We start from the raw sequence: 27,140 nt of genomic DNA, 5'->3' as shown, positions 1-27,140 counted from the left end.
ATAAAGTAATGGCTCTCAAAGGGATGATCATTGTGTTGGTTTTGACAAGTTAAATGATTCCGCTGGCTTATTTGGATGAGTAAGTTTTCATTTGGTGATAACACATGAAGTCCCTGCTGACTACGGATGCCCAGGAAGATTGGTGGCCTAGGAGAAAAATCCTAGTTTCATGTTGCCAACATTTGACATGACACTGGAGGGACTGGTTATAGTCAGTACTGGTGACTCACTGCTTTCTTTTCCTAAGGCATCTCAGCCAAATAAACCAGCAGTTCTGCTGGAGTTGCTAGATGCTGCTCAGCTATTTTCTTCTTCCTCAATTTAATGGATGAGTTGTGGGGAGCTCAGAGCTATACAGGACAGAGCCAGACCACAGAAAGGAACACTTAAAACTGCTGAGCAAAATGTCACTGCAGGATATGGTATATAGTGCAGACATTTTTGATGCTACCTAATGATACTCATTTTGAATACTGCTTAATTATAAAATAAAAACTACATGGTGTGTCTGTCTTACATATCTCTAAAAAAAAAAAAAAGATTGTTTCATAGAGGAGGGTTGGTCCAGTGAGGAGTAAGAGCTGAAAAGGAGGATCATGTGAGCGCTGATTCATGTTTTCGAAGGCTGGAGGCAAAAAGTATTCCCAGGCCCTGCTACGCTCTGATTTTCAGAGAACTATGGCAGATCCCACTAAGCAACATCCACACTGTCATAAAATGCAGTAACGTAACTTTCCAAAGCAGGTCTGGAAGCGCAGACACAAGCATTTTGCTTCCACAATCAAAATACACGTACATAAGAGGTTGGGGTTTTTTTGATCTTATGGTAAGGACAGTCGAGTATTGCAGCCCCTGTGATTACAGCGCTGATTTGCACAGGCTTGTTGGCTCCTTTATGAGACTGATGAAAGCAGACTTGAGATCTGGGAAAAACGGCAGTGTTTAATCTTATTTTAATAACGCATTTAATTGCATTTTTCTTTCATGTTCTGAACCCGGCGCTGCCCCCGCCCGGGGAGGAACATCGCGGGCCGCCTGCCCGCCGCTCCCGCCGCGCAGCACGGGGCAGCCGCCGCCTCCCCCCCCGCGCCGGGCGGCTCCGCGGGCCCGAACTGCGCCAAATGGCGACGTAGCCACCGGCTCCTGAAGCTCCGCCGCGCCGCACGAACACTCGCTGCTCCGCGGGGGGCGCCGGCGGAGCGGGTGCTGGTGCGGACCCTGGGGAAGCTACGCCCGGAGAGGCCCTCCCCAGCGAGCCGCCCGGCCGCGGCGGCGGCTCCCTACGGCAGCGCCGCCCCCAGCGGCCACCCCCGCCGCGCACCCTCAGCGGCGCCATGGCGCCTCCCCGAGACTACAACTCCCAGCATGCACCGGCCCGGCTAGTCCCGCCCTCCCGGCGCCCGCGCGTCCTGTTGTGTTAAAGGTGACGCGGCCGTCACTTCCGCCGCGTGGTGCAGGCCGGGAATGCGAGTCGCGATTGGCCGGCGCCCGCCCCGCTTTTCGGTGTGCTGGGGAGCAGGAAGCGGCAACGGCAGAGCCGGCGCGGAGGGGCGAGGGGCTCCTCGCCGTAAGTACCTGGCGGAACCCCCTCCCCACGCCGGGGGCGAGCGCGCCGCCGGGGCGCGGCCCGGCCGGGAATTGAAAAGGGATCGATTTAATGCGCGCTTTGATGACGTAATAACGACTAACGAGCCGGCGGTGCCGCTGAGCGCACGGCTCGGGCCGGCTCCGGCCCAGTCCTCGCCTCGGGGGCGCCCCCTCGGGATACTCGCGCCTGCCGGCGGCCCCCCGCGCCGCTCCCGGAGCATCCGTGCCCCGCGGGCACTCGGCGCTCGCTAGGCCTTCCGCCTTCTCCCGCTCCCGGGACTCGGCGAGCGCTCATTGGCTCCTCCGCCTGGGGCGGGCTGAGCCGCGGCTGCGCGGTTGGCGGGAGTTCCCTTGACTGACACCGGCGGCCGCCAATGGGGCCGGGACCGGGCGCGGCGGCGGAGCCCGGGGGCGGTGGCGCGGGTGGCGCCCCCCGCGGCCGGGAGGGGCCGCTGCCGGGGCCGGGGCCGGGGCCGGGGCCGCCCCGCTCGGGGCCGCGCGGTCTCCCCTCCTCCGCCCTCCGCGGCGGGGCCGGGCGGCCGCTCGCCTCTTCCCTGGGCAGCCGGTGTCTTTGCATGCGACGGCCGCGCGCGAGATCCTCGCCCTGGCGTTGTGGCACTGCTGAACTGGACGTAGCAAAGCACGCGTGGGAATGGGAGAGCAGCGCTAATGAGGTGCTACGGGGCGGAGCACTGAGGGCAGGCTTATTGCGGTAGCCAGATGCCAGCTGCCCCGTCCGTGAGGTAGCCCCTTGCGCTGCTTTTGATTTTAGAAGAAGAATGCTTCACTTTTCCCTTCTGCTCCTGATGCAGAGGAGCTGCTTTCAGCAGAGCTGTTTGCTTGTCATCCTCCAAAAGCCCCCTCAGGTTCTGCTTTCCTGAGCTGCCTGCAAAGAGATGGCTGTGGCTGGGCCCCTGCTCGGCCTGGCTGCTGTCACAGCCCTCTGCCTGCCTGCCTTCCTATGCAGTCCGTGTAGGCAAAGGTAATGTCTTGTCTAGTGCCTAAGGCAAGAGGAGTTCCCGTTGTGGTTCAGGAGTGTGGTAGTAGTAATATGGCTTCACTGAAGTAGTTATTAAGAACAGACTGTAAATTTTATGCATTTCATGTGAAATTCATGTGATTTCACAAGCTGATAAGATTAAGTCAGGTCAGTAGTTGATTGAGTCTTCCAAGAAAATCTAGGTAGAGAATCAAGTAGTACAGTTTACATCACGCACCTGTGAGCCTGCTTGTAACTGCTAACTGGATCTCTTCTACCTGTCTTTCTTGACTTCTCGATTTTTTTTTTTTTCCTCTCTCTTGATATTGTATTGCTAACTTCTGCCTTCAAAGTATTCATGCTGTCATTAAACATATGCTGCTATGTTGTTGTTTTTCTGCAGTATCACTGAGTTTAAAATGAGAATACACAAGTAATGCTGTAACAAGTACTTTTTTTCTTTTTGTATTTACATATGTGATAAATTCACACTTAACTACCAGCTTTGTGTAAACTCGGGACAATAAATCTACCTATCACAAGTCGTGTACTTCATCATTAATGGTTTTTAAGTATTCTGTAAAACACTGAAAAAAACCCTAAACTTCTTAGGGTTTTGGAAGGGGGAATTGCTCTGTTATTTTGAGTTTTTTGTAAACTGTCCCTACAGACATGTGATTTGGAGGTAAGTTGCTTTTGGATGTGTGAAAATCACAAGATTTGGTGATGGGAATTTTGTTTCATTTAACTTTGAGGGAATTACACTTTTTACTTCAAGTCATCTATCTCTGTATGACTTGTCAAAAATGGACATAATTAAACAATGAAGTAAACCATGAAGTAAATGACTAACAACTTCCCGCATGAGACTTCTATGGGGGACACCAGATGATAAAAGAAAGGCAGGAGTTGCTGGTCATCTTAGGCTCACTGTAACAGAAATGAAGTGAAAACAGGAGGAACAGCATTCTTTCACTTCCATCTCGCCTTTCCCCCTCACCCCCTTCCCCCAGGCTGGTCTCCTCTGCACACTTTAAGAGCCTGACGTATATTTTGGCATCCACTTGACAAAGTACTGATAACAGGTAGAACTAGACTTCCATAAGCAAGTGCTTCTGCTCTTCCCTCTCCCTCCCCCCCACCCTTGGCAAAATGACTCTACTCCATGGGACAATTTTTCTTAGATACAGGGAAGAGTCTGTCTTGTGCTGCAAATAGGAGTTCCACAGTTTCCTCTACTTGATGTTGCTAGCCATAAAGAAGTACTTTGGCACTATTGTAACCTGGTGATTTTTCTCCTCTCTGCTTCCATCAAACACCGTATACCAGTATGTGTGCTGGAAGTGAGGCAGAATTTAAACAGCCGCACTGGGGAGTTAGCAAGCATCAGCTCAGATGTTTCTTCTGGCACTCTAAAGTTATCGGCTTATTTGCCACACTAAACACTTCCTTCTCTGTAGTCAGTTTGGTTTAATGCTAGCTGCTCTCCTAATTTTCAGCTTGTCATTCCCTTTGCTTTTTAGCAGGTTCATGAAACTCCTTTTGTCCATACTAAGTAAAACAGTATAGGGAAGGGTATTTCTCACACGTATTTAAGCCTAATTCAAGCCTAATTACTGTTTTCTCTCAGAAACCACTTTTTTTTTCAAAGTGAGTTAGACTGAAAAGAAATTGTGCTAATGTAGTTCTGAAATGTCTTTGCTTTTTCTAAGGCGTTCTCAGTGTGAGAGCCACGTGAATGTGGGAGTTGAAGTGCTGCTGTGCAGATCCGAAGTCATTTTGCCTAGAGTTAACTGGTGAAATGCTTTCCTTCAAGTGTCTGGACTCTTCCCCAGAGGTTCTTTTGCATAAGCAGCAGACTAACATCTGCGTCTCATCCACTGGCACAGAGGTTTTGCTTAATCTCATTTGAGAACCTCCACAAATCCCACCCCCAGCTACATTTATTGTATAATAAGGGAGGAAGGACTGTCAGATTATAAACCTATGATTTGTGTGCCTCTTTCAAAAGGTTGGCAAAGAATATTTGACGTTGGGGGGAGAAGCATAAGGAGGCTGGGTGAATAAGATGTTTCTTGCTCTTTGGTGTGACAGTGCTTTAAATCCCTGGCAATTCTTGTGTACTCAGTAGCTGGGAAGTGCTGCCTTAGTACATTCTTATTTAAAGAAAGTAAACATCTTGTGTTAACTAAATACAAAACGTGGCTTAAATTTGAAAATTTTAAGAACTACTCCTCCATCAAGTGGATTGCTAGAATCACATGAAGTAACTGTATAAAGATTCTGACATGCTGCTGAGATATTGTTGAATAGTTAGCTGTGAAGATGTTACATCCAGACGTTATCTGCTTTGAGGAAGGTGGGTCTCTGCTGAATTGGTAGAAGAAAGAAATTGTGTATTGACCAAGAGTTTGACTGGTCTTTGTATATAAATAAGGCTGTACTCTACTTTGTTAACCCTAGTATGTCCTACCTGCTAGCTAAAATCAGGCAAACAATTCCGTGTTTCTGTTGGTTTCTGTTAGTCTATTAAAAATTCTAGCTAATTCATATTTGTATACTAATTTGACTGTGCATAATATTTACCAAGTGGCACAGTATTCTTATTCTGCTAATATCTTTTGTAGACCAGTCCTTTTGCCATGGAAGCTGAAGAAACAATGGAATGCATCCAGGAGTTCCCAGAACATTATAAAGTTATTTTGGATAGACTGAATGAACAACGTGAGCAGGACCAGTTCACAGATATCACTCTGATTGTAGATGGTACGTATAGGCCTATGAATCAGTTGGTATACAGAGAACTCTGAAAGCTGTGCTGGGAAGCTGTCCAATTCTTTTTTTTCCACAGGTCAGCTGTCAAACTGGGCTGTGTTGTGTGGTGTGTTGTTTTGTGGGTGGGTGGGTGGTTTTTATTTTTTATTTTTTTTTAAACACCCACCTCCTGGCTGTGTACAGGTCTGCAAGTTGCATGCAGACTTCCTTCTTTCCTTCTAAAACCTTGGGGTGAACAGTCTCCAGCAGTGGTTAATAAGAGTGCTTCTGCTTTTCCAAACACGGGGCTAAGTATTTTCAGATAGAAGCCCACTTTGAAACTGCTGTACTATATTTAAGATGTTGTCTAAGTATTTCCAAAACATTGTTAAAATATTTCTCCCTAACTTGAGCCAACTACTTGCATGCAGAGAACTTGTACAAACTTTTTTTTTTTTGTTGTTAAGCTTGAAAGAAGATTGCCTATTTGTTTCTCTGGTATCTGCACACTATTTTAATGTAGAGTTAAAATAGGGTACAAGAATTCAACTTTCTTTTTCTATGCGTTCTAGAGACATAAATATAAGCCTAATGAGCACTTGCATCTTCTGTCTCCTTTTATCTCGTAAGGAAAGGAGGTATTTAATATATTACATAAGGCTATTTCTTATCTTATCCTGAAGATGTCTTAGAATGGATGAGCCCTTCAAGGAACGATAGGCAGTGTCCACCAGGACAGATTTAGCTGGAGTAAACCCAGCTGACTCTCAAAAGAATAGCAGGAACTCCCTTGGGGGGGAAAAGGTCCTGGATTAGAAAAAGGGAAACAAACTGGGAAAAGGTTACTACTGAAACTATGGTGATAGAGTCCAGAAAAGTAACGCTTGCTCAAAACTTATTCTGGATGTCTGCTCCTGCTCTAGCATTAACAAATCTTTGTGGTGAGCAAAGCTATTTTCTTGTGCAGCTCTGTAGTTGAGGTTGTCGAGGTTGCTTCTCGTACCTTTTTCCTGTGGAGCATTATGAATGTTCATGTCTGTGCCCAGGAGAAGGCAGCACAGCGATGGGGAATGCCCAACCTGGAAAATGGGAAGGGCAGAGCAGGACTGCAAGGGTGTCTATGCTGACTGAAGTGGTGGTGAAATGTTTTGGTCTGTAAGCACAGTAGAAACAGAGGAGAACCTGGATAAAACCTGAGAGCTGAGCCTAAAACATAGCAAGGGGAAAAGATTCTCACAGGAATTTCCCATAGCTTAAATATCTGAAAAGAGAGAGACTCTGCAGTGAGTTAGTCCAGTTGACTGAGTTGCAGAGCTTCAGCAAGGTCAGTGATGTGAGCAAGGTTTTGCACAAGAAAGGACAGACTACCTGCAATAGTATCCCATGCTGCAAGGAGCTACATTGACTGTGCTTCTAGAATGGACTTGTAGCCTAGGTTCTGCAGCCGTTCTCTTTTCTGCATCTATTCTGCATCTGTGATTGTTCTTTACTGTGAATAAGAAAGGTATTATCCTAAACTGAAATTTTATGTCTCTCTTTCTAGGTCACCATTTCAAAGCTCATAAGGCAGTTCTTGCTGCCTGTAGCCAGTTCTTCTACAAATTCTTTCAAGACTTCACTCAGGAGCCTTTGGTGGAGATAGAAGGTAATCTGATTTATGCAAATAAAAACCTTTACAGTTCTGTATTCAGTCTGGAAATTAATGCAGTATTGGTGGTACAGACTAATGTGCATTGTTGGTTGTATACTTAGCTTTCTGAATATCAGTTTTTGAGTTGTTCTCAGGCAGCTATTGCCACTGGAAGAAATACCCTTGAAGAAAACGTTTACAAATAAAATAAAATCTTTTGGAAGGGGAATTGCTCTCTCTTTTCCTATATATTCCTAATAGAGGTTGCAGTCCCTGTATGTTTTTAGGACAGCCCAGTATATCAACCTTTTCCTTGATAACAGCCATACTGGTCAGACCAAAAAGACCCCCAGTGGTGGTCAGTGGCAGATGCCTTGGTGGGGTGAAGAACAGGAGAGATATGGAGCAATACTTGCCTGGTAAGGCACTTTAGCCTCCAGTAACTTGCTGCTCAGAGGTCTCTTGAGACAGAGATGATATTTTTTGTGTTTAAATGAATGGTCTTTGATTTTTGTGGGATTTTTAGTCTTCCTTTATGATCATCTTAGTGGCTTGGCTCTGTAGATTTTTTCCAGATTTCCATGTTTCTGTAGTAAACTTCTTAATCCAACAAGAGCCTTTCAAGAGTGTCAGCTTCATGAAATGGGCAGCCAAAGTATTATGAGCATAATGCAGGGTAGGCAAGAGTGCAAGACTTGTCAGTCAGATAAGACTGAGAAACTGCTGATTGAAACTGTTGTTTTTCTTGCTTCTAAACAGGTGTAAGTAACATGGCATTTCGTCACCTAATTGAGTTCACCTATACAGCAAAACTAATGGTCCAAGGTGAGGAAGAGGCAAATGATGTTTGGAAAGCAGCTGAGTATCTACAGATGTTAGAAGCAATCAAAGCACTTGAAATCAGGTAAACTCATAGGTCTTTCTTTCCTCTTAAACACTGAAATGCAGTGTCTGAGGAATCTTTTTACCAGAGCTGGCTGCCAGTATTGCAGCACTGTTTCTTATCCTGGAGCCTCCTAAACTTCTGTGGGACCATAAACCCTTCTACAGTAAAGTACGAGTAGAAATTATAGAGGTTAAAAAATTAATGTCACATTTTTTGGACTGGAACTCAATGGCAAGTGACATGGCTAGCAGATGTTGCAGATATTGTAGGCTATGACTTTGTGGTAACTAATACCAGGTCCCTGACCATACCTGATTCGGAGCAAGTTTGCTGGGTGTACAGTGACAGGGTGTGTCTTGTAATTAATCTGCATTGAGTTTGTGCTGATGTTTTGATTTCACATAGCTTTCTGCCATTTGTGAGAGAATAGGCAGTGATCTTAAAGCTTCTCAGTGCAAAACTAATCTACCAAATGTCTTGAACAGATGTAATAGTTATAATCAGTTTTGTACTGGATCAACACTTAATCAAATACTGCTGTGTCACCTTCTATCCAATGCCAGGAACTGTACTCTGTCACCAGACCACAACCTGAGAAAAGCAGGTGCGATTCCCATTATGCTGTTTTCCTTTCCTTTCCTTTCCCTCTTAAACACAGAATATTGTAATGTCCTCATTCCTTCTGTATGCTGTACTGCTCTTCCATCATGAAAGCAGAGGGAGAGGCAATAAATGGTTCCTGGCCTTACAGTCATCCTTGCTGTCTTTTCTAGACCTTCTGAGATGCCTTTGTGTCGAGCTTAAGGAAAGGCTGTTGGTTCTTCTTTATCTCCCCATAAACACATTAGCCAAGGGAACAGCACTGGGTCAGAGTTCCTGTAGTGGCGCCAACTAACATTTTGTTTAAAAACCTCCATAACATGGTACACTGGAAATTTGATTTTTTTTTCAACATCAGTGTTTATTTTTAAGTACTTACTCTGTGGATTGCCAGCAGAGCTGAAAAAGCATGTAGGGTTTTTTGCTTTTTTGTTTGTTCATTTTATTTTTCCTATCTAGGAAAGATATAGGATTGTACGTTTCTGGTCCTATCCTCTTATCCTCCCTTTCCTTCTTCCCCCTTTCTTGGACATTATCAAGATTAAGCCTGGTAGCATCAAAATATCTTTTTTTTCATTTGAGTGAGGGGAGAAACCAAAAAAAAAAAACCCAGAGCTTTTCTGTTCACTTGAGAAATTGAAAAGAAACTTGAAAAAGTGTGTTTTAATCAGTATCACTTTGAGTCAGTGCACACTGGTGGAGCTGTTGAACTGGGATCCAGATCAGCCCATGGAGCTAAACTGTCCAGCCTGCAATTATTTCCCACTGTCGTGTAACATTATGCAGTTTATTTGTTGTCCATCACTAGTAAATGCTGTAATTCTTAAGTTATGAGGAAACAAATGTTTTGTTCAACAAACACACATGCAAGCCATTTTTTGATTAGAATTATTTCTATAATCTATAGAACTATAGATTCTTTTTTTTTGAACAGGAGGAGGAAGAGAGCTGGAGTTTTTAAGCCCAGAAAATTGAAGAAATTGACTCTCTCCTCATCCCAGTATGAAGGTTTTTCTCACCTCAGCAGTCAGCTGTGTACTTTTCTGAAGTATGAGGTGTGATTATAATCATTGTTTGAAGTCATAGCTGTTTGTTTTTCTAATAAGCTATGGGCACTTTGGGCAATCGTATACTCTCCAGGGCTTAAAAAAAGAAGGTGAATAGTGTAGGAAGGACTTGAATCTCATTTATGAGAAGGCAGGCCAAAGAACTCCTCCCTTCAGGGAAGTTTTCTTCCTAAGTGCAAAATTTCACAAGTTTCTTGGACAAACCTATGTCATTAGGCTAACTGGTCTTTCTCTTTGATGTGTTGTTTATCTTTTAAGCAGAGCTTTTGAAAATGCTTTAGTAACCTCGTGTCAGAGACTCCACAGCTTTAACCATGCTGTTTTACAGCTGTAAGGAATATAGATTAGGACAAATTACCTTCTGAAATGCAAGCAGATTATGTGGTCTTTCATCATTCAGCTCCTTTGAGAAACGGCTAGAAAGCATTTAATGCAGAAGTTCAGTATCAGGCAGGAATTGATAGGTAAGTGCTGGTGGATCTTAACCATTTTTATGCAAATGCTTTACAGGAACAAAGAAAATTCATCACCCTTAGAATCAAATCAAACACAAGGTAAAAATAAACCGAAAAAGAGGAAGATAGCTGAAACCTCTAATGTTATCACAGAAACATTGCCATCTGCAGAATCAGAGCCTGTTGAAATTGAGGTTGAGATTGCTGAAGGAACAATTGAAGTGGAAGATGACAGCATTGAAACACTTGAAGAAGTGGCTTCTGCAGAGCAATCCATAAAGTACATACAGACTACTGGTACCTCGGATGAATCGGCTTTGGCTCTTTTGGCAGATATCACCAGCAAGTATCGTCAGGGAGAGAGAAAATGCCAGATCCAAGAAGAAGGTGACAGTGCAACTGATCCCTCGTGCAAACAGGTAGAAGGTATTGAAATTGTGGAACTTCAGCTGTCACACGTGAACAATTTATTCCACTGTGAGAAATGTAACCGTTCATTTAAATTGTTTTACCATTTTAAGGAACACATGAAAACACACTCTACTGAGAGTTACAAGTGTGACATATGCAATAAAAGGTACCTACGAGAGAGTGCTTTGAAACAGCACCTCACCTGTTACCACCTTGATGAAGGTGGCGCCAGCAAGAAGCAAAGACCTGGCAAAAAAATACATATATGCCAGTACTGTGACAAACAGTTTGACCACTTTGGACACTTTAAAGAGCACCTTCGGAAGCATACAGGTAAGAGCACTATTCCTGTACCTGTGGCTTTGGCTCCAGCATTTCGCATGTTTTGGTGAAGTAGAAAATATGCTGAAGAGAAACACAGGAGCATTAATGGTGCTAGCAAAATTTGGCTTCTAGTTAAACTAAAATGTTGATTCCCCCCCCCCCCCCCCCCCGCCCCCATATAAACTGTAAGGAATAGATTTTGTGGCAATTTATATATTTAACTTTTTTTTTTTTTAAGCTGTTCAAAATAGGCACCTTTTTAAAAGAAAGCCCTAATGATGCTTCTTTCCCAAGTGTATTAAATTTTAAAGTTTTTTTTTTTTTAATCAGTTCTCGAGGCATGTTTACTTCTTAAAATATTTAACTGAGGAGCTGCTTTTATTTTCACAATTCTATTAATACATTTTTCTGTTGAAATGAGATCTGAATTGTGAGCTTATTGATGGAATATGGTTTGGAGGATTTCTGGGCAAACTCCTATCAATGCATTAGGCATAAATTACCCACCTAACAACTTTCTCTTGTACCAGCTTGTTTGAAAGTTTCCTTATTGCTTTGGATATCTCACCTACAACTTTTTTGTTTGTTTGTTCATTTGTTAATTGACACAGCAAAATATTTCTATCAACTGTAGTAGACTTGTTATTTAAAATCTGGATAGCATCTTTTGAGTACAAAATGATTCATGCGCCTTCTTCCTTCCTTGTAATATGGGAGGTTAACATGCTACTTCATCTCATTGAAAAGTTTGTACTATCTGTACAAGTACTGAGCATTATATAAATAACTCTGAATATAAAATATATGTGGGTCCTGATTCTCCAGATGTTTTTAATGTCAGTCATGAGTCATCAGGAAGAATTTAATAGAGGATAGTAGCCCTCTTCTTTTGCAGCTTGTTTTTGTTGTTAAAGCCTTCTAATTAGAACTTCTTTGCATCTGTGTATGGGACTCCTGGGCATTGATATACGACACTGTATCCTGTCTACTCCCAGTAGCCACATAAAAGTAGCCATTATAAAAAGGCTTTAAAGAATCATTATCCCCTATAAAGGAGGGGGTGTTTCTCTGTTATGACCAAGCCAAGTAAAGGTACTTAGAGAAGTCTTTTTCAGAGAAAAGTTTGCGGTAGATTACCAGAGTAAACCAAATATCACCACATGTTGGTTACTGTTGCAGCAAAGGATTCTGGGGACAAAGCAATTTAGCACATCACAGGAAATGCAGGGGAAAAAAAACTCCTATTGAACCAAAAGCTTTCTAAGCTCTGAATTCTGGGTGACGTTGCTTGAAAACTAAAGTAAAATTAAAAGGCCGAGGATAAAATGGCCTACAGCATGTGTGATCCTGTTGCTGCTTATTTACAAGACCAGCAATAAACTGAAAGTAGCAAATGATGAAGAAATGGTGCAGAAAGACAACCTACCAGTGTGGGTAATCACGTTTGATATAATTTGACATTGCCATTATTTTTTTTCTCTTGTCTCAATAGAAGAAAGTAGAAAGGAGAACCAGGGAGTTTCTTTCTCGAACACATGTATACAGAGCCTTAAGCAGCTTCTGACTCTCTAAGAATCTGAGTAAGAATAGAATAAATATGTCCCTGGCTGGATGGTGGCTTGCTCCAAGACAATTGCCTTGAATATCACGTAACTCTGAAAGTATTAACAACATCATCTCCCTGGCTTATAAAGAGGGAGGCTTTTTGGCCTGATCTCATGATTATCTTTTTCCCCATTATGAGAATGAATGAGATTTCACTTAAAATCGTAAGTAACTCACAGGAGGACAAATTCTGCAAGGCTGCACTTAGATAATGTATCTCCATTGAAGTCAATAGCTCTAACTCTTCTTACACAAGAACAATTTACTTGTATAAAAGTTATTCTTAGAGTGAAGCTACTGCTCTGTATATGCTTGCCTAATCTTGGTATTTTTACAAAGCTTGTATCCCCTAGCAGAAAGAGACGCTGAACAACTTTGATTCCCTCTGATTTGACTGGGAATTTAGACTGAATACTTCTCAAAACCAGGCCTTTTTGATTATATATAGATAGATTGATTGATGTGTATGATAGATAGATAGATACAGATATATTTCTCTTTTATGAAGGGTGCGCGTGCTCACATGAGCAAAGATGGAAGTGAAGGAGTTTGTGTTCCAAGCTGCCAAACTAATCAACTCTATCTGCGCTAATCTATATACAAAAAATATAAACTTACGAAAATTTAATCGAAGTCTTTGCCATTCTGTGGTAAATCTAAGTTTTATGGGAAGTGTACTTCAAACTGCAGATATCATCATCCATAGAAGTGAATAAATGGACATATAAATGGTTTGCATACCTTGAATAAATGCTGCCAAGAAACTCCTTTGATACACTTCTTCCTTAGGTATTTTAGTGGAAAAAAAATAGCTGGGTCTGCTAATATTTCTCTCTAAACTCAATTTAAATACTGATGTAGTATCTTTATGGTACCAGATGAATTAATTGGTGTTTCCTACATATTAGGCAAATAAAAATCATTGTGTGTACTTTTATGAAGAACTCTGAATTTCTTTTGGGGGGTTAAAAAGCATTTATTTTGGGGTATCTCTTTCCTGTATCTGTAAGATTTTTAAAGGACCAGCACTATATCGGACAATCTCCTCTCAGAATGAGAGCAGATTTCACTTGGTAAGACTAAACTAATGGTTGGATGACACTGGGGAAGAGAAACAAGTTGTCAGCTTTTTATGGAGCTCAGCTTCACGAAAACAGAACTCTCAAGCATAAGCTGAGTTATAATTCTTGAAAATAAAACTTATCCTTCTTGAATAACAGGTGACTGTATAATTACTAAAGCTGAGTCTTTAACTGTAAATATTAAGTCAGAATATATTGCTATTCTGTAAAATATTTTAATGAAATAGCAGCTATTTCTCTAAGTTCCATAAATACCTAACTGTACTTTAAATGGCATCTGTAATTATGTTAAATTGTCTTTTTTCTAAATGAGAGTTTTGACTCCACATTAGGTTTGCCCTTTTATTTACATAAGTAAAGATTATATAAAATGTCTTTCTCTTATTCTGTAGAATAATCTAGTTGGCCACCTCTTAAAATATTTTCCCCCAAGTCTTTATAGCATATTTCTCAATCTACACAAAGGGGAGAGGTGAAAAACAGAAAGCTGACAGAAAACTGGCTCTTTCATATATACTTATAAATCCCTGTGCCTGTCTTACTAGGTGAGAAACCATTTGAATGTCCAAACTGCCACGAACGTTTTGCTAGGAATAGCACACTCAAATGTCACTTGACAGCCTGTCAGTCTGGAGCTGGAGCTAAAAAGGGAAGAAAGAAGCTGTATGAATGTCAGGTGAGTAGTGGAAGTAGGGTCTGAGGCTAGTTACTTGCTTCCTGTGTTGAGGAAGTGTGGGAATACTGAGCTGGAAAGGCAATGCGAAGTAGTTCTTGGAGACATAAACCCACTCTAGTAAAATAACTGTACGGATTCCATTCAACTATAACAGGCAGATAAGTTCTTATATCTAGGTAGTTCCATTTGACATGTGGAGCTTCATAACACTTTGTTAATCATAGAGATACTTGTGGGTAGGTAAGTGTTTAGCTGCATTTTACTGATCTTTCTGCTTCCTTTTCAAGGTTCTTGATGCACTGACCTAGGCCTTTCCTGCTTGTGAGCATGCTTCACTAAAGTCCAAAATGCAAAGTACTATTTTATTTCCTATTTTATTGTTCTTCTGTTTGATACCCAGTATCTTGACTCTGTCTGGAAAGTCAGTCCAACTCATAATGACAATCTGTAGTGTCTCTTAAGTGAACATAAATACTGAAAATGGATAGCTGAGATACCTGGACGCTATTTGTAACTGACGTTCTAAAAGCTGTTCGGAAGAATATTACTTAGCTTTTAATAATCAGCTTTCAAAAGCCAGAAATGTGAGAACTGAGACTGGCTGTAGGACTTTTGTTTACTGTTTTGCTGTACCAGCACTGTTACAGTCTTAAAAAGAACACAAATGTTCTGGGGGGTTTTGTTTTCTTTTTCCTTAAGACTCTCAGCTCATTCAGTTCACAGAATAGCTATGTTTTGAGGTTAAATTGGGTTGCATACTGAAGAAAATTGCTGGACATCATCTTTATTTGTCTCAAAAGAGAGGGTGATCTCATTCATAGAAAGTAGTGAACACAGTAGGAGATAAATGAGTTCTTCGTGTTGTTAATCAAATCGTTTAACCAGAAGTTTAACTGGTGCTGTTGCATCATTTAGTTGTTATGCTACTCTGAAGTTAGTCCTTGTGAGTGCAACTGTCTTAACAATAAATTTAAGTCTATAGGTCTTGAACATAACTACTGTATGATACAGTTGTACTTAATAGTTTCAAACTGAAAATACTATTTTGTCTCTGCAACCCTTCAGTTTAATTGCTTTAGTTTATAGCTTTCTGTTTCTAAAATGATACCATCTCTTTCTTTCACAGCTGTTGTGAATATGGATTGACGTTTCTTAAGCCTTCAGCAACTACAATAGTTCTTAAATAAATTTTTCATAAACCTTTCTAATTCTAGAACTAAGTCTGAATAGTGATCAATAAACAAAATCTTAGCTCACTGAACAAAGAGGAGAAAACAAAATTGCATTTGCTCAATGAGCACTTCTGGTGCTTTTTGTGTATTCTGTGTACTGAGTTAGGCCAAGGTTTATGGCAAGAACGGTAATCATGTACTTAGGCATTAGTGATAGTCATTGCCTCAATGTAATGACTAACTAATTTTGAATGCTTGACTATAAGCTTGGTATTTTAAAAAGTGTAAATGCAGCTTCCTTCTTTCTGAAGTGCAAGCTAGGGGTGGGGGGAATGCATCACTAGCTTGGTTTTATCAAACTTCAACAGCAAAGTGGTGATACTTGGCTCCATTTCACAAACCTGTTCCTTGGGTTAATCCCTGTCAGATATTCTGTTATCTTTCTGTGTTTATTGCTGAAAATTAGGAGGAGATGGAACACTTTGTTTTAAAAACATTTGCTGATAGTGAAGGAGTGTTGAAACTTGTGTTCTTTGCTTCTTTCTACAGCCAAGAACACTAACATGGACAAGACTCTTGAGCCTGTTTCTTTACCCCAAGCACAACTCTATCCCAATCCTCTATCTCATCCATCCTGGCACCTCATCCATGTCTACAGTGTCTTTGTGTATCATTTTCAGGGTGCTTACCTCAGTGCCAGCTAAAGGAAAAAGTATGCTCAAGCGCTTTCTGAAAACAGTGCATCTGCAGTGTAGGCAGCACTTTCAGCTGGAAGAGACTTAAGGGATGAAATTTTCAGAGATCTTTATTTGCTGAAATCACTCTTTGCATATATTTGAAATGGCAAAATGGGAAAGTTTAGTCTAGCCAGTTAAACTTCAATGCTATGAACAAATGAAAGCTGATGAGGAAAAGCTGGCTAGTGGTACTGCATCTAGAACTTTAGGAAAAGGACAGTTTGTGTTATAGTTTCATCATACAGTATTTTTATGTAAATAGCTTTCCACCCAAAATTCTAGCACCAGAATTTTATTGGGGCATGATCCTGTATGTGAATTTCACATGATAAGCTTAAATTAAGAAAATGGTCAAATGCTGCACAGATCCATAAATTCTGTACGTATCCTGTGTATGTATAACTCAAAGTGACAGTTTCTTAAGAAACACACGCACAGAGCAGGCATTCTGTGCAATCAAAGTTGTCTTTACAGCTTTGACTTCTAACATGCTCTTTTTTTTTTCTTTTTTATCCAAGTAGCAAGAAGCTGCCCTGTGTAAAGCCGTGATGTGAAATACATGGTATGCTTTCTCATATTTCAGTTGGCACTGTTTAACATACTGTATCTTTGTTTCAGGTGTGTAACAGCGTGTTTAACAGCTGGGATCAATTTAAAGATCACTTGGTAATACACACAGGTGACAAACCCAACCACTGTACCTTATGTGATTTGTGGTTTATGCAAGGCAGTGAGCTGAGGAGGCACCTCAAAGACATGCACAATATTTCAGAACGAATAGTGACAGAAGAAGTTCTTCCAGTGGAAGCTGTGGAAGCAGAACCAGTAACGTCAATGACTATAATAGAACAAGTGGAGCAAGTCCATGTGCTACCAGTAATTCAGGTACAAGTGGATCCTGCACAAGTAACTGTGGAACAGATGCACCAGGATCTCATACAGGACAATCAAGTGAAAGGCACACAGATAGATGAACTGCAAGAACAGGTACAAATTAGTTACTTGGAAGTTGAACACATTCAGACTGAACAAGGTGCTGAGGTTCATGTGGAGCAGTTACATGTTGAGCATGTAAATCAAATACAAATGGAAGAAGTACAGGCAGAACTTATAGATGGAACAGACCTTGAGCAAGTAGAATATGAAAATGTTGATCAAGGAGAAGCAGAAGAGAAGGAACCTAGTCCAGTAGAAGATGCAGATGAGGAAGATCATGAACAAGCTGAAGACTTAAAAACTCAACAGTTAGTGGACACACAAAATGAAAAGGTGGATGACTAGGATAAATAACTGCATTGTGCAGGTTTAGGAATGAAATACCAAATTATTTTTGTTAATTTCTACATTGGTTTTTGCACCGTCAGTGACCAGCTTTCCAATATGCTGTCCTTAGGAAGCTGGACAAGTGGACCAAAGTTAATTTTCTTCATGTACAACTAAATATCTCTTATACATGAGAAATAACTTTCCCATTCATGTAGTACCAAGGAACAGAAACTACCACAGAGATGGACAGCTTTATTAGGGTTTTAATAATGAATTGCCTGTATCACTATTATACCATGCCCAGGTATATATAAAAGTAATTTGACCTCTTTTCTTCTTGCCATAGAATCAAGTTCTTGTTACAGACTTGCAGGGTGTCTGCAGCAGAAGAATTAGTTAAAATGTGGTGGGTTCTAATGTAAATGGCCAATTGGGTACCTGTGAATTTTCTAGGCAAACTGTTTGCCATCCAACAGCAGTGCTGTGTCCTAACAGCAATCCTTGCTTTCCTTTTAATCTGAGAAGCTTTCTATCAACCTGGTACTTCTGGACTTCCAGGCTGGGGAAAAATCATGGAAGTCTGGAGCACAAAAATCCTGTGCCTTTTCAACACTGACTGATTAAACTTCTACAAAGCTCCTAGAGTGTTCAAGAACCTAGTGCAGTTAAAGGCAATGTAGGTAATGTTATAGTGCTTTATATTTTTGCTTAAAATTGTCAGCTACTGATTTTTTGCATTCAGTTTAGATTGGGGGGGAGGGGGGTTGAGGGAGAAAACGGATTCCACATGGAGGCAGTGGGACACTTTAAAAGGGACACTTTAAAATAGGAAAAGCCCAGTAGAATCTGTGGTAAACATGAGCTGGAAAAAAGCATCCTACCACCAGACTCCTCTTTTATAAATTTTTCATTTTTAAAAGCGACTGTTTAAGCATAGAGAAGACTTGTCTATATGGTATCAGGTTCCTGGGGGTTTTTTTGAAGTGAAATTCTGACACTTGACACAAAGATGTGCTAAAAATAAAAGTAAAAGCCATAGGTATGAGTGTTAAACTGTGGATTAAAAAGTAGGAATGTAAATATTTTAATCAATATTAGACAATAAAACAGTACCAACCATGAAATGTTGCATTATTTGCTTCATCCAATAAGTTAGGAAACAATTGAGTGAGATGACAACTGTCTTACAGAGCAGCTACAGTGCCAGGTCCCAGTGTTAGGAATCAATCTCATTTTGATGAGCTAATAGTTCATTATTGTAAAATTAAATTTTGTTTAGTAAATACTGATCTGGCTGCATTTTTGAAGATGGTAAGAACTTCTAATTTTCAATTATTGCCTTGAGATTAGAGGTGCTTCATATTTCTGAAAAACTTTCCTTTAACTGAAGGGGGAAATTATGCAAGAGTTCTCTAATGCTCTGAGTAATCCTCTAGATCTTAATTAAAATTGGGCTTTTCTACTCAGTCTTCTCCAAGTGCAGATTTCCTCAGACCTGTTCAAATGTTTTTATGTAGTCTCACTCAAAATGATTCTTGTGTTTTGTCATACCATCCGAGAAACTGTTGCACAACAAAGATGGATCTTTATTAAAATTTGAAACAATTTGATTAATATAACTTGCATTCTTTCTTTTTATGATGCTTGAAACTGTGTTTTCTAAAATGCAAGTAATGTGATGAGATTTTGAGCAGAGGGGAGAGCGTGGCCCAGTGTTAATAATGAAAGTAAAAACTGGCTTTTGTATTTATACATGGCTTCTGATAATCATCACACTCAGTTTAAGTTTTTAATCATTTTAAAACATCATCTTAAATAAGCAGTTTAAATTTTTGATGGGGTTTATGTAGGTGAAGTGATTTCTATTAGCTCCTGCTCCATTCTTTGATAACAAGCAGGGCACAACAGCCTGCTTAGTTAGCTGCATAACTAATTTTTCTTTTAGGCAGTTTTAAAGCTGTGCATATAAACACAAGATCTGTATCTGTGGAATTAAAGGAACAGAATGGCTGGGTGTCTAACCAGTGAAACTAAAAAACAGATAACTAAAGGTCCAAGGTAAATTGAGAAGTTGTGTGGTATTTGTAACAGGGCCATGCTTTGGTAAGCACAGTTGGGATTTCCTTGTTCTGTGTTTGATCTCCCCTTTTCAGCAGCTGTCAGCTTTCCAAGTGAAACAGCCCTCAAATTGGGGAGCAGGAAAGAGATGTTCTGTTGCTGCACCCAGTGGTGCCTCCGTCCAGATTCCAGCTGAGCCTGGGAGCATGTTGGGAGACTCTGCAATCCCTTATATCATTAGCAAGGGAATGAGAGGAAGACGGGCCACTTCTTTGCTGTACAGAGAAGGAGCCCAAGTCCTAATTGGGATTTGTACCTACAATGTTTCTTTCTGAGGTGCTTGGAGAGATGGAGGTTGCCGTTCAGTGTCTAGCTGTACAAGTGGAGGCTACGTGGGGTTAAGAGTTTGAGTTCCAGGGGGGAAGGGGCTGGCTGAAAGACCTGAGGGACGGGCTGTGAAAGGGACTTTTCAAGTAATAACTCCTCTGGAAAGTATGTTTCTTTTTGCAAACCCTCTTCCCTAAAACTTTTGTTCAAAAATTGTCTGAAGCCCAAATTGCTGCCCTCTCAGGACTCGCGTCAATGGTGCCCCCTATGTCTCCTTACTGCAACAGCTAATACTGGGGGAAGGAGAGGTTGTTCTAGGGGTCACAAGTTCTAGTCACTCTCTGTTGTGGCCACCTTGGCATGATCTTTCTGCCTCAAACATCTATATAGATGCATGTATCTGTCTGTGACTCTCTCTGGGCTCTATATACCCACACACCATTGCAGTTCTTTCTTCTAAACACGTACATACTTCTGATCACCAAGCCTGGTATTGCATGTGTACTATTAGTCTCTATTTCTTGCATATACAACGGGATGGCATGCAGATGGACTTGCTTGGCATGTAGAATGAATGGCTGAACTTATGTGGAATGAAGCCCATCTGATAAAGCAAATGGGTCTAGGTAGTGAGAAATGGAAAAGTGGGAATGAACAGAAATCCATGAGGCATGTTTGGATGCAAAATGTGAGCATTAAATTCAGAGCGAGTTTAGGGGTAAACTTCTAGATCATATGTAATATCCACCTGAGGGGCCACAAACTATTTCAGAAAATAGGGTAGGGATGGGAAAAGGACCTGAGTTGAGTTCGAGAGCTGCTGAATTATTCAGACAATATAAGATAGAATTAGCTGCTTTTTTGGAAAATAGTTTTCCTGAGCCAAAGAAAGATTAATTTACAGACTTATAATGACATCTGATTTTATCCTAGTATGTGTGGAATAGTCCGTAGAGGAAGATCTTTGAGTCTCTGCTTTGCTTTTTCTGCCCATAGTGGAAATTTCAAGTAGCTAATTCTACAGAATATGGTATTCAATTACATAAATTCTGTAAGCAATTATTATTTCAAATGAGAAAACATAATCATGTTTGATTGTAGTTTATTTCTAAGGATTGAACCCCCCTGTATAGGGACTCAATATCATATGGAAATACAAGTTAGAGTTTTTTTGTCATGTTTCAAACAATTTTATTCTTAAGTTATACTGTTTTTTTTGCTGGTAAATAACTTGGAAATGAATATGACCAGTTTATAAAGAAAGTAAAAATAATTTGTGGTTTGTCAAACAATTGACAGCTCAGTAAGTTATAATGGAAGATGGAGCCTTTTTTCTAATTCACCAGTTCAAATGTAGTCCAGGTCAGCAGTGACCAATTTGGACATAAGTGTGGGAGTCTGCTGGCATTCACATTGTAACAAGGATGAGAAATGCTTGTACAGCTCCCTACTTTTACCTGCCACGTTTCTTTAACGGGAGCCTTGATGTCAATAAACGTTTTGGTTGCCTTATGTTTCTGATTCCTCTAAAAGAAGGTCGACAGTCTCCTGAGGAGTAATTTCTGTCGCTGGATAACTGAAGCTACAGCCTGGAAGACAACCTATTGCTCCCCGAGTGCCGCTCTCGGACCTCGTAGGTGAGCGGATCTGAAGGCCTTCACGTAACGCGTGCGTGCGGATTTGCTCAGCGTGAGCTGTGCCTGTTCGCGCACCGCCCTCCACCGCCGCCCCCGCAGCGCAGCCAACGCCCGCGCCGCACCTCCCCAAGGCGCGACACAGCTAGCAGCGCGCAGCTGCGGAGAAGCCCCGCTACGAGGAGCCGCGCGGTTCCCCAAGAAACTTTCCCGCACCTTGCAGTGAACGCGGCCGGCGGCTGCGCCGGGAGCTGTCCAAGGTTGGGCGGCGCGGGGCCTCCCCGGCGCCGCGGCCCGGCCCCGGTCCCCGCGGGCGGCGGCGGCCGGGAGCCGCTGCCCGCTGCGGGCCGGCTGGCAGGAGCAGATGGCGGGGCGGGAGGCGCCGGGCGGGGGAGCGGGGCTGCCGGGCGGCGGCGGGCACCGAGGAGGGCGGCGGAGGCGGCATGAGGGCAGAGCCCTTCCGAGGCGCCGCGGCGGTAGCGGCTGCGGCAGCGGGAGAGGACTGAGCCCCGGGTGTGCCCGGGAAACTCGGGCTGGATCGGAAGCCGTGTTGTTCCCCCCCTTCAAGTGAGAGACGGCTCCTTGGAGCGCACGGGCGGCATTTGCCTCAGCCGGCTGCTTCCTGCAAAATAGGTGGGGGTTTTTTGTTTTTGTTTTGTTTTGGGGGGAGGGGTGACTAACCGACTAATCTCGTCGGCTGACGGTGTGGGGAAGGTGCGCGGCGGGCGGCACCTGCGTGTCCCCGGCGGCGGCGGGGCGGCGGCAGCTCCGCGTGCGCGGCCCTAACGGCCGCCGGGGCGCGGGCCGGACTGGACTGGACTGGACCGGACTGGGCTGGAGCCTCGCCTCGCCTCGGTTCGCGCTCCTGCGTTAAATGATCCCTTCGCATTTTAGCTAAGGATTTCAGTGGCGCTTTAGGGAGACTCTCGCCGAGTTCAGTGAGCGTTGGCCCAAGTCTGCGTTTAATAATTGCAATAGTATTTTGTTGTTGCTGTTTTAAGCCATGCGTTAATTTGACTAGAGCGAGTAACACTGACTAAAATGGAATTACTTTTGTCAGTAAAGTTACTGCTGTAGGACCCTGTATTTTTCTGATTACGACTTTTCTTTATAAAGTATTTAAAACAGAAAACGAAAACTTCTCTTGCTCCGTCCTGTTTGAGGCATAACTTGGTTTATTACATCCTTTGCTGGGGATTCAAGCTGGTTCCTTTAAAATGCGTGTTACGTCCTGGTGCCTTGCTGTAAACGAGGAGCGCGGAGAACCCCCCCCCCCCCCCCCCCGCGTTCAGGGCGCTCAGCTTCGCGAGCGGGGTTTGGCAGGGCAGGCTCCCCTCTGGGACTCGCGGAGGAGCTGCGCAGTTGTGAGGGGAGAAAGAGGTCTTTTGCTCTCAAAATTGAGTATAGGGTGCCTATATGTGTGTGTGTGTGTGGGGGGGTTACTTGTTACTTAAATGCAGATTATTTGAAGTACTGATTAGAACCTAAAGCCAAAATATTTTCAGTCTAAGAAATCCCATATGATTGTGTTTAATGTAACCATATGACTAATACCAAGAAAGTAGGTAGGACATTCGTGCTTCAGTGTCTTCTCTATTGGGACGTTACTCATTATGTAGCGTAATCTGTTTATGTAGCTTTGAGTGATTGGTACACTTATTTACAAATACCGTGTCACGAGAACTTTTTAGTTCAAGGCCTTTATCCTTTAAGGATGTGGACTGATGCTTAACTTGATTGACAACAAATGCATTCATTGAGATCACAGGTGTGTTTGTGTTAGAGAAAGTGTGTGTAGCTTGCCTCCCTCCATAGTTAAGGAGGAAAACAGAGTAATCTGAAACACTATGCTAATTTTCAAGGGTAGAAGGGTATGCATTTGTGGGGAAAAAATAGAATAATGTAAGTATTGTTCTATCAAAAAGAGTCCTAAACCATATATAGAGCCATGTATTTTTACTTCCTATTACATTTGTGTCATTAACATTAGCAGAAGGAAAGAATATTTTTTTTCTATTTTTTCCCTTTTGTCATTTTTTTTTAAAGTATCATTTTCTTGTTTGGGGTAATTTCTTTTCTGATATTTTCTCAGATCCAAAACAGTTCCAGGGGTTGAGTAATACCATTTGTTGTAAATGAGGGAGAATAAATTTCTTGGGTTTTTTCCTGACAAATATTATCACCCATTTTTTGGTGCCTTTAGTTCTACTGATATTTCTTACGTAAATAGTATCTTACCCCAAAAATAGATGCAAGAACTTCAAGTGATTTAGACAATTGTTAATTGTTCTATTTGGGAGTTAGGAGCTAAAGATATCTGAATATGTTGATTTCTACTATTCTTAGATTTGATTTATGTGTTTGGAATTCTTTGAGATTGTTATTTTAAAAATTGAAGCTTCTAGGGTATTTTAAAAGATGTTATCCAGTTGTGAGCTCCTTAGCTTTGTTCTGTGAAAATACTCAAAACAGTACTGTAAGCTAACACAATCAAGCTATAAACAGAGCCTGCACTACTGCAAATATAAATAATTTATTATAATACATTTTGATCTAGTAATTCTGTTTTGAAGGCAGTTAATTTGCACTGAAAAGTATCAGTTCCTCAGAATGTAGGAACATTGTAATAAACTGATTGATTAGCCCTTTGCTAGAAAGGATTTTTCTTTGGGTCCTGCAGGTTAAATTTCATGGGAGAGTTTTCTAGACCTCATCACTAGGGAAGTAAGATGCCCTTTGGAGTGGACATGTTGCAAGTTCCCACTCCGTGAGATGTAAAACACTGGCCCAAGCAGATATGACTCTGTCAGCTGTAGGAGGATGCACAGATGACAGAGATTGTAACCTACATGTTTAAAGTGTGCTCTTCAGGGTTTGGGGGTTTGTTTGTTTTTGTTTTTTGATTGTTTTGAAGGTGAGGTTACACTGGGGTGGGAAAAATAATGAAGGACAGCACATGAATTTGGGCCATACTGACAGGCAATGAAATTAGCTCCTTGTGGCTGAAAACATGCGCGGTAACTTCTGCATGGGCAGTCTTGACTTCCAGCATTATCCAGAGCCTAGAAATCAGTGTGTCTCTTGCTGAGTTTGAAATGTGAGACAATGTAAAGTGGGGGGAATGGGATAATACTCACTTTATTATGTTTATAAAATAAGTACATATCTGCACACTCACTACCCTTGAAAATTAGTTATAAAACACTAATCTCTTCTAAGAAATTATATATTTAAGATAACAGCTAAGAATATTTCTTTCCTTCTGGAATTCATTCACAAGCCAAGCCTTCCTTTCCTTTTGGTTGTGAATTGGTATTTTTGTTAAACTGTACACAGAGTTAGAGATTATACCAATCTAGATATCTGCAATAAAATCACTGTAAGTATGTCTGTGCTAGTGATAAATCTTGTTAGTGCTGTGTGGCGACAGATCTGTTCAGACAGGATTAGTTGGATACATTTTCTACCGGTTGTCATGACAACCATAACTCCATGCAGCTGTAAAGCAGCATGTTAATCCATGCAGGTTAATCCAGTTTCCAGATTAGTTCATCAGTAGTGGGCAGATAGATAACAGCTGGTTTAAATGCTGTTGATTTCCCTTCTCTCAAGTAACACCCAAAATCAAACTGATAAACATACATTCTTCTGGGAAAGATACAGTGTTAAACCATGTTGCTGTAATAAAAATGAATGACTTGGCTCAGTGACCCTAACCCAATCGGTTTTATATGTTTATATCAAGTCATTGCTCTCAGTCTAAATTATTATGTCATTTTTGTTTCAGAGATCGTATCAAAACTTTAAGGACTCTGTTCCATTATTAAGATAATTCAGTTATTACATTGTGCAGCAAGGTGTGCTGGTATAATCATGACTTTTAAAACCTTTATTGCAAAATAAGAAAGTACTTAGTCTAGAAAAGAAATAGAAAGTGTAAGGATTCCCTGTAAGGCAATTAGAACACACTTGAAAACTAATATACCATTCGGGAGAATTACTCTTGATTTGAAGTGATCGTCAATTATATATGCCTTTTTTTTTTTGAAATGACCACAGTGTTACTTCCCTAATTTTTCATATAATTTAATGAGGCATACATGTAAACTTCAGTGTTTGTGGAAGCTTTCATGAAGACAACGTAACCAGGCCCAGTTCATATGTGCAAGATGACCTCCCTGAGGTCAACTGCATTGATATAAAATGACAACCCTCTCCTCTACAATAGGCCCATGTATAATACAGTTTTCTGTATAGCGTAGTTGAAGGAATGGGCTTTTCTGAGTCCTGCTGGAAGTAACTGCTTTAGTAGTTGCCTTCTCTGACCTGTTAGGCCATCATGAACTAGATTATTATTGGGCTGAGAGAGGGACAGCATGAAAATACGGTACTAGCTAGAGGAAGGTTCTACCAGTGTTCTTCCTTTTCCACATACATGATGGAGTTGTATAAGTTACAGATTACAGGTCCCACAGTCCCTGTATATGGATCTCTATAAAATGCAGGCCCAGTACAGAATCCTGAATTAGAAACATGATTTTGCAGAAGTCAAGTTCAGAGTCTCTGTCCAACCAAGTCCAAGTCTGGTCCAATATTCAGAAGGTGGGAAAAATTACACCGTAGAGTTGAGCCTGGGGCACTGATTTCAAACAAAGCTCCATTCTGCTGGCTAAGTGTGGCATAATTGCACCAAAAGAAAGTTGTTCTCTTACCAGCATCAATGAACATAATATTTTAAATGTGTTTTTGACCAGAATGGGTAGCCAATATTTGAATCCTAGTAGCTTGTATCTGTTAGGGTTTAACATGGAAGTCCTGCTTTTCCAAATGCAATGGTGCAGACAGCAGAAACAGGAATAAATGACAGGAAGCAGTTTATATGCTTGCTGCTCCTATCTGGTAAAAGTTGTCTCCCTCCTCCTCATCCCCCCTTCACCAGGGTGTCGTGCTGCTCTGAAGGTTCCCTCATATGCATGTGTAGGTCTTTCACTGTGTTTGCCTAGCTCCACCAGAGCAACTTCACCTGTAAAGGTTAGGTATATCACTGGTCTCATATCCGTGTTAATTTACTGAGGTGTCATCAACTTTAAGCATAAAAGCTGTCTTCCTGAGGTACTTTTTTTAGATCTGTAGAGTGCAAAAGAACTTCTTCTATCAGCTGTTAGTGCTAGGTTTTCATCTGTAGCTTGTTCTTGCTGGTGATTCTTTCCATACAGTTTATACCTTTATAATGCCAAAATTATACCTTCTTTATATTGAAAGAATGTCCATCGTTCTGTCACTACTGCGAGGCATGGTGGAACTGCTTTGCAGTTTTATGGCAGTCCCACTGGGTGGTGCCCAGTATGAGTTCAGGTGGGAGGTCCAGTCTCTAGATGCTTCCTTAGACCCATCACCCCAGTAAGTGGCTGCCTCTGTGCGATAGCCAGACCTGTGATGCACATTAGTGGCTTTGCTGTTGTGCTCTTCCAGCACAGGTGTACAGCCCAGGATAGGGTTTAGCTCTAGAGTTTTGTTATTTTACTGTTGTTTAAGTCAAAAAATATAATGTTAGTGCTTATATGTTGATCTTCTTTCTTTCCTTCTGGAAACTGATAGGTTACTAAATGTCACAGCCCTGAGGCCTGAGTTTATAATTACAGATTTGCTTTTATCATAACACATTCAGAAATATCTGTTCATTTGGCAACTATACTATTTATTACCAAGTTAAACTTGTGCTTCTTTCAGAGCACAATATTTATTGATAATTTAGTGAATTTGCTTATTTCTAAAGTGCTAATACTTCTGTATCAGTGTTTACATACACATTTTTCTTATATATAATTTGTATTTGATATCTGGAAATCCACTGAAATGTGTTCTAGTCTAAATGATTATCCCTACCCCA

At 41.5% G+C, this 27,140-nt stretch overlaps 2 protein-coding genes across 7 annotated transcripts in view; both read left to right on the top strand.

Annotated features, from left to right (window-relative positions):
- Window positions 1–1,464: 1,464 nt before the first annotated feature.
- On the top strand, window positions 1,465–17,564 carry ZNF131 (zinc finger protein 131). 6 transcript variants are annotated; one of them, XM_067315619.1, is made up of 8 exons: window positions 2,100–2,261; window positions 5,194–5,332; window positions 6,864–6,965; window positions 7,710–7,854; window positions 10,014–10,377; window positions 10,480–10,702; window positions 13,926–14,056; window positions 16,584–17,564. In XM_067315619.1, exons 1-8 carry the CDS (start codon window positions 2,163–2,165, stop codon window positions 17,244–17,246), a joined length of 1,866 nt encoding a protein of 621 aa, XP_067171720.1. In that variant the 5' UTR covers window positions 2,100–2,162; the 3' UTR covers window positions 17,247–17,564. The 6 variants fall into 6 exon arrangements, with proteins under 6 accessions (XP_067171723.1, XP_067171720.1, XP_067171719.1 ...); XM_067315622.1 differs by lacking the exon at window positions 2,100–2,261 and adding an exon at window positions 1,465–1,567 and having other exon boundaries at window positions 10,014–10,702; XM_067315618.1 differs by having other exon boundaries at window positions 10,014–10,702.
- Window positions 17,565–21,716: 4,152 nt separating this feature from the next.
- NIM1K (NIM1 serine/threonine protein kinase) overlaps window positions 21,717–27,140 on the top strand; it is a 32,934-nt gene continuing 27,510 nt past the window's right edge. The window contains exon 1 of the mRNA XM_067316335.1: window positions 21,717–21,883. The gene's annotated coding sequence lies outside the window, so the exon portion shown is untranslated. The remainder of the gene's footprint in view (window positions 21,884–27,140) is intronic.

This window comes from Apteryx mantelli, chromosome Z (genome assembly GCF_036417845.1).
Source record: "Apteryx mantelli isolate bAptMan1 chromosome Z, bAptMan1.hap1, whole genome shotgun sequence".
Lineage (NCBI taxonomy): Eukaryota > Metazoa > Chordata > Aves > Apterygiformes > Apterygidae > Apteryx > Apteryx mantelli.
The sequence above is the reverse complement of the archived record's forward strand: the minus strand, read 5'-3'. Positions and strand labels throughout refer to the sequence as shown.

What these genes read in the sequence shown, in the direction of transcription:
- ZNF131 (XM_067315618.1), top strand. Translation starts at nt 2,163, where the DNA reads ATGCGACGGCCGCGCGCGAGATCCTCGCCCTGGCGTTGTGGCACTGCT. An exon ending in TATCACTCTGATTGTAGATG is followed by an intron (nt 5,333 to 6,863) that starts GTACGTATAGGC and finishes CTCTCTTTCTAG; the next exon opens with GTCACCATTTCAAAGCTCAT. An exon ending in GCCTTTGGTGGAGATAGAAG is followed by an intron (nt 6,966 to 7,709) that starts GTAATCTGATTT and finishes GCTTCTAAACAG; the next exon opens with GTGTAAGTAACATGGCATTT.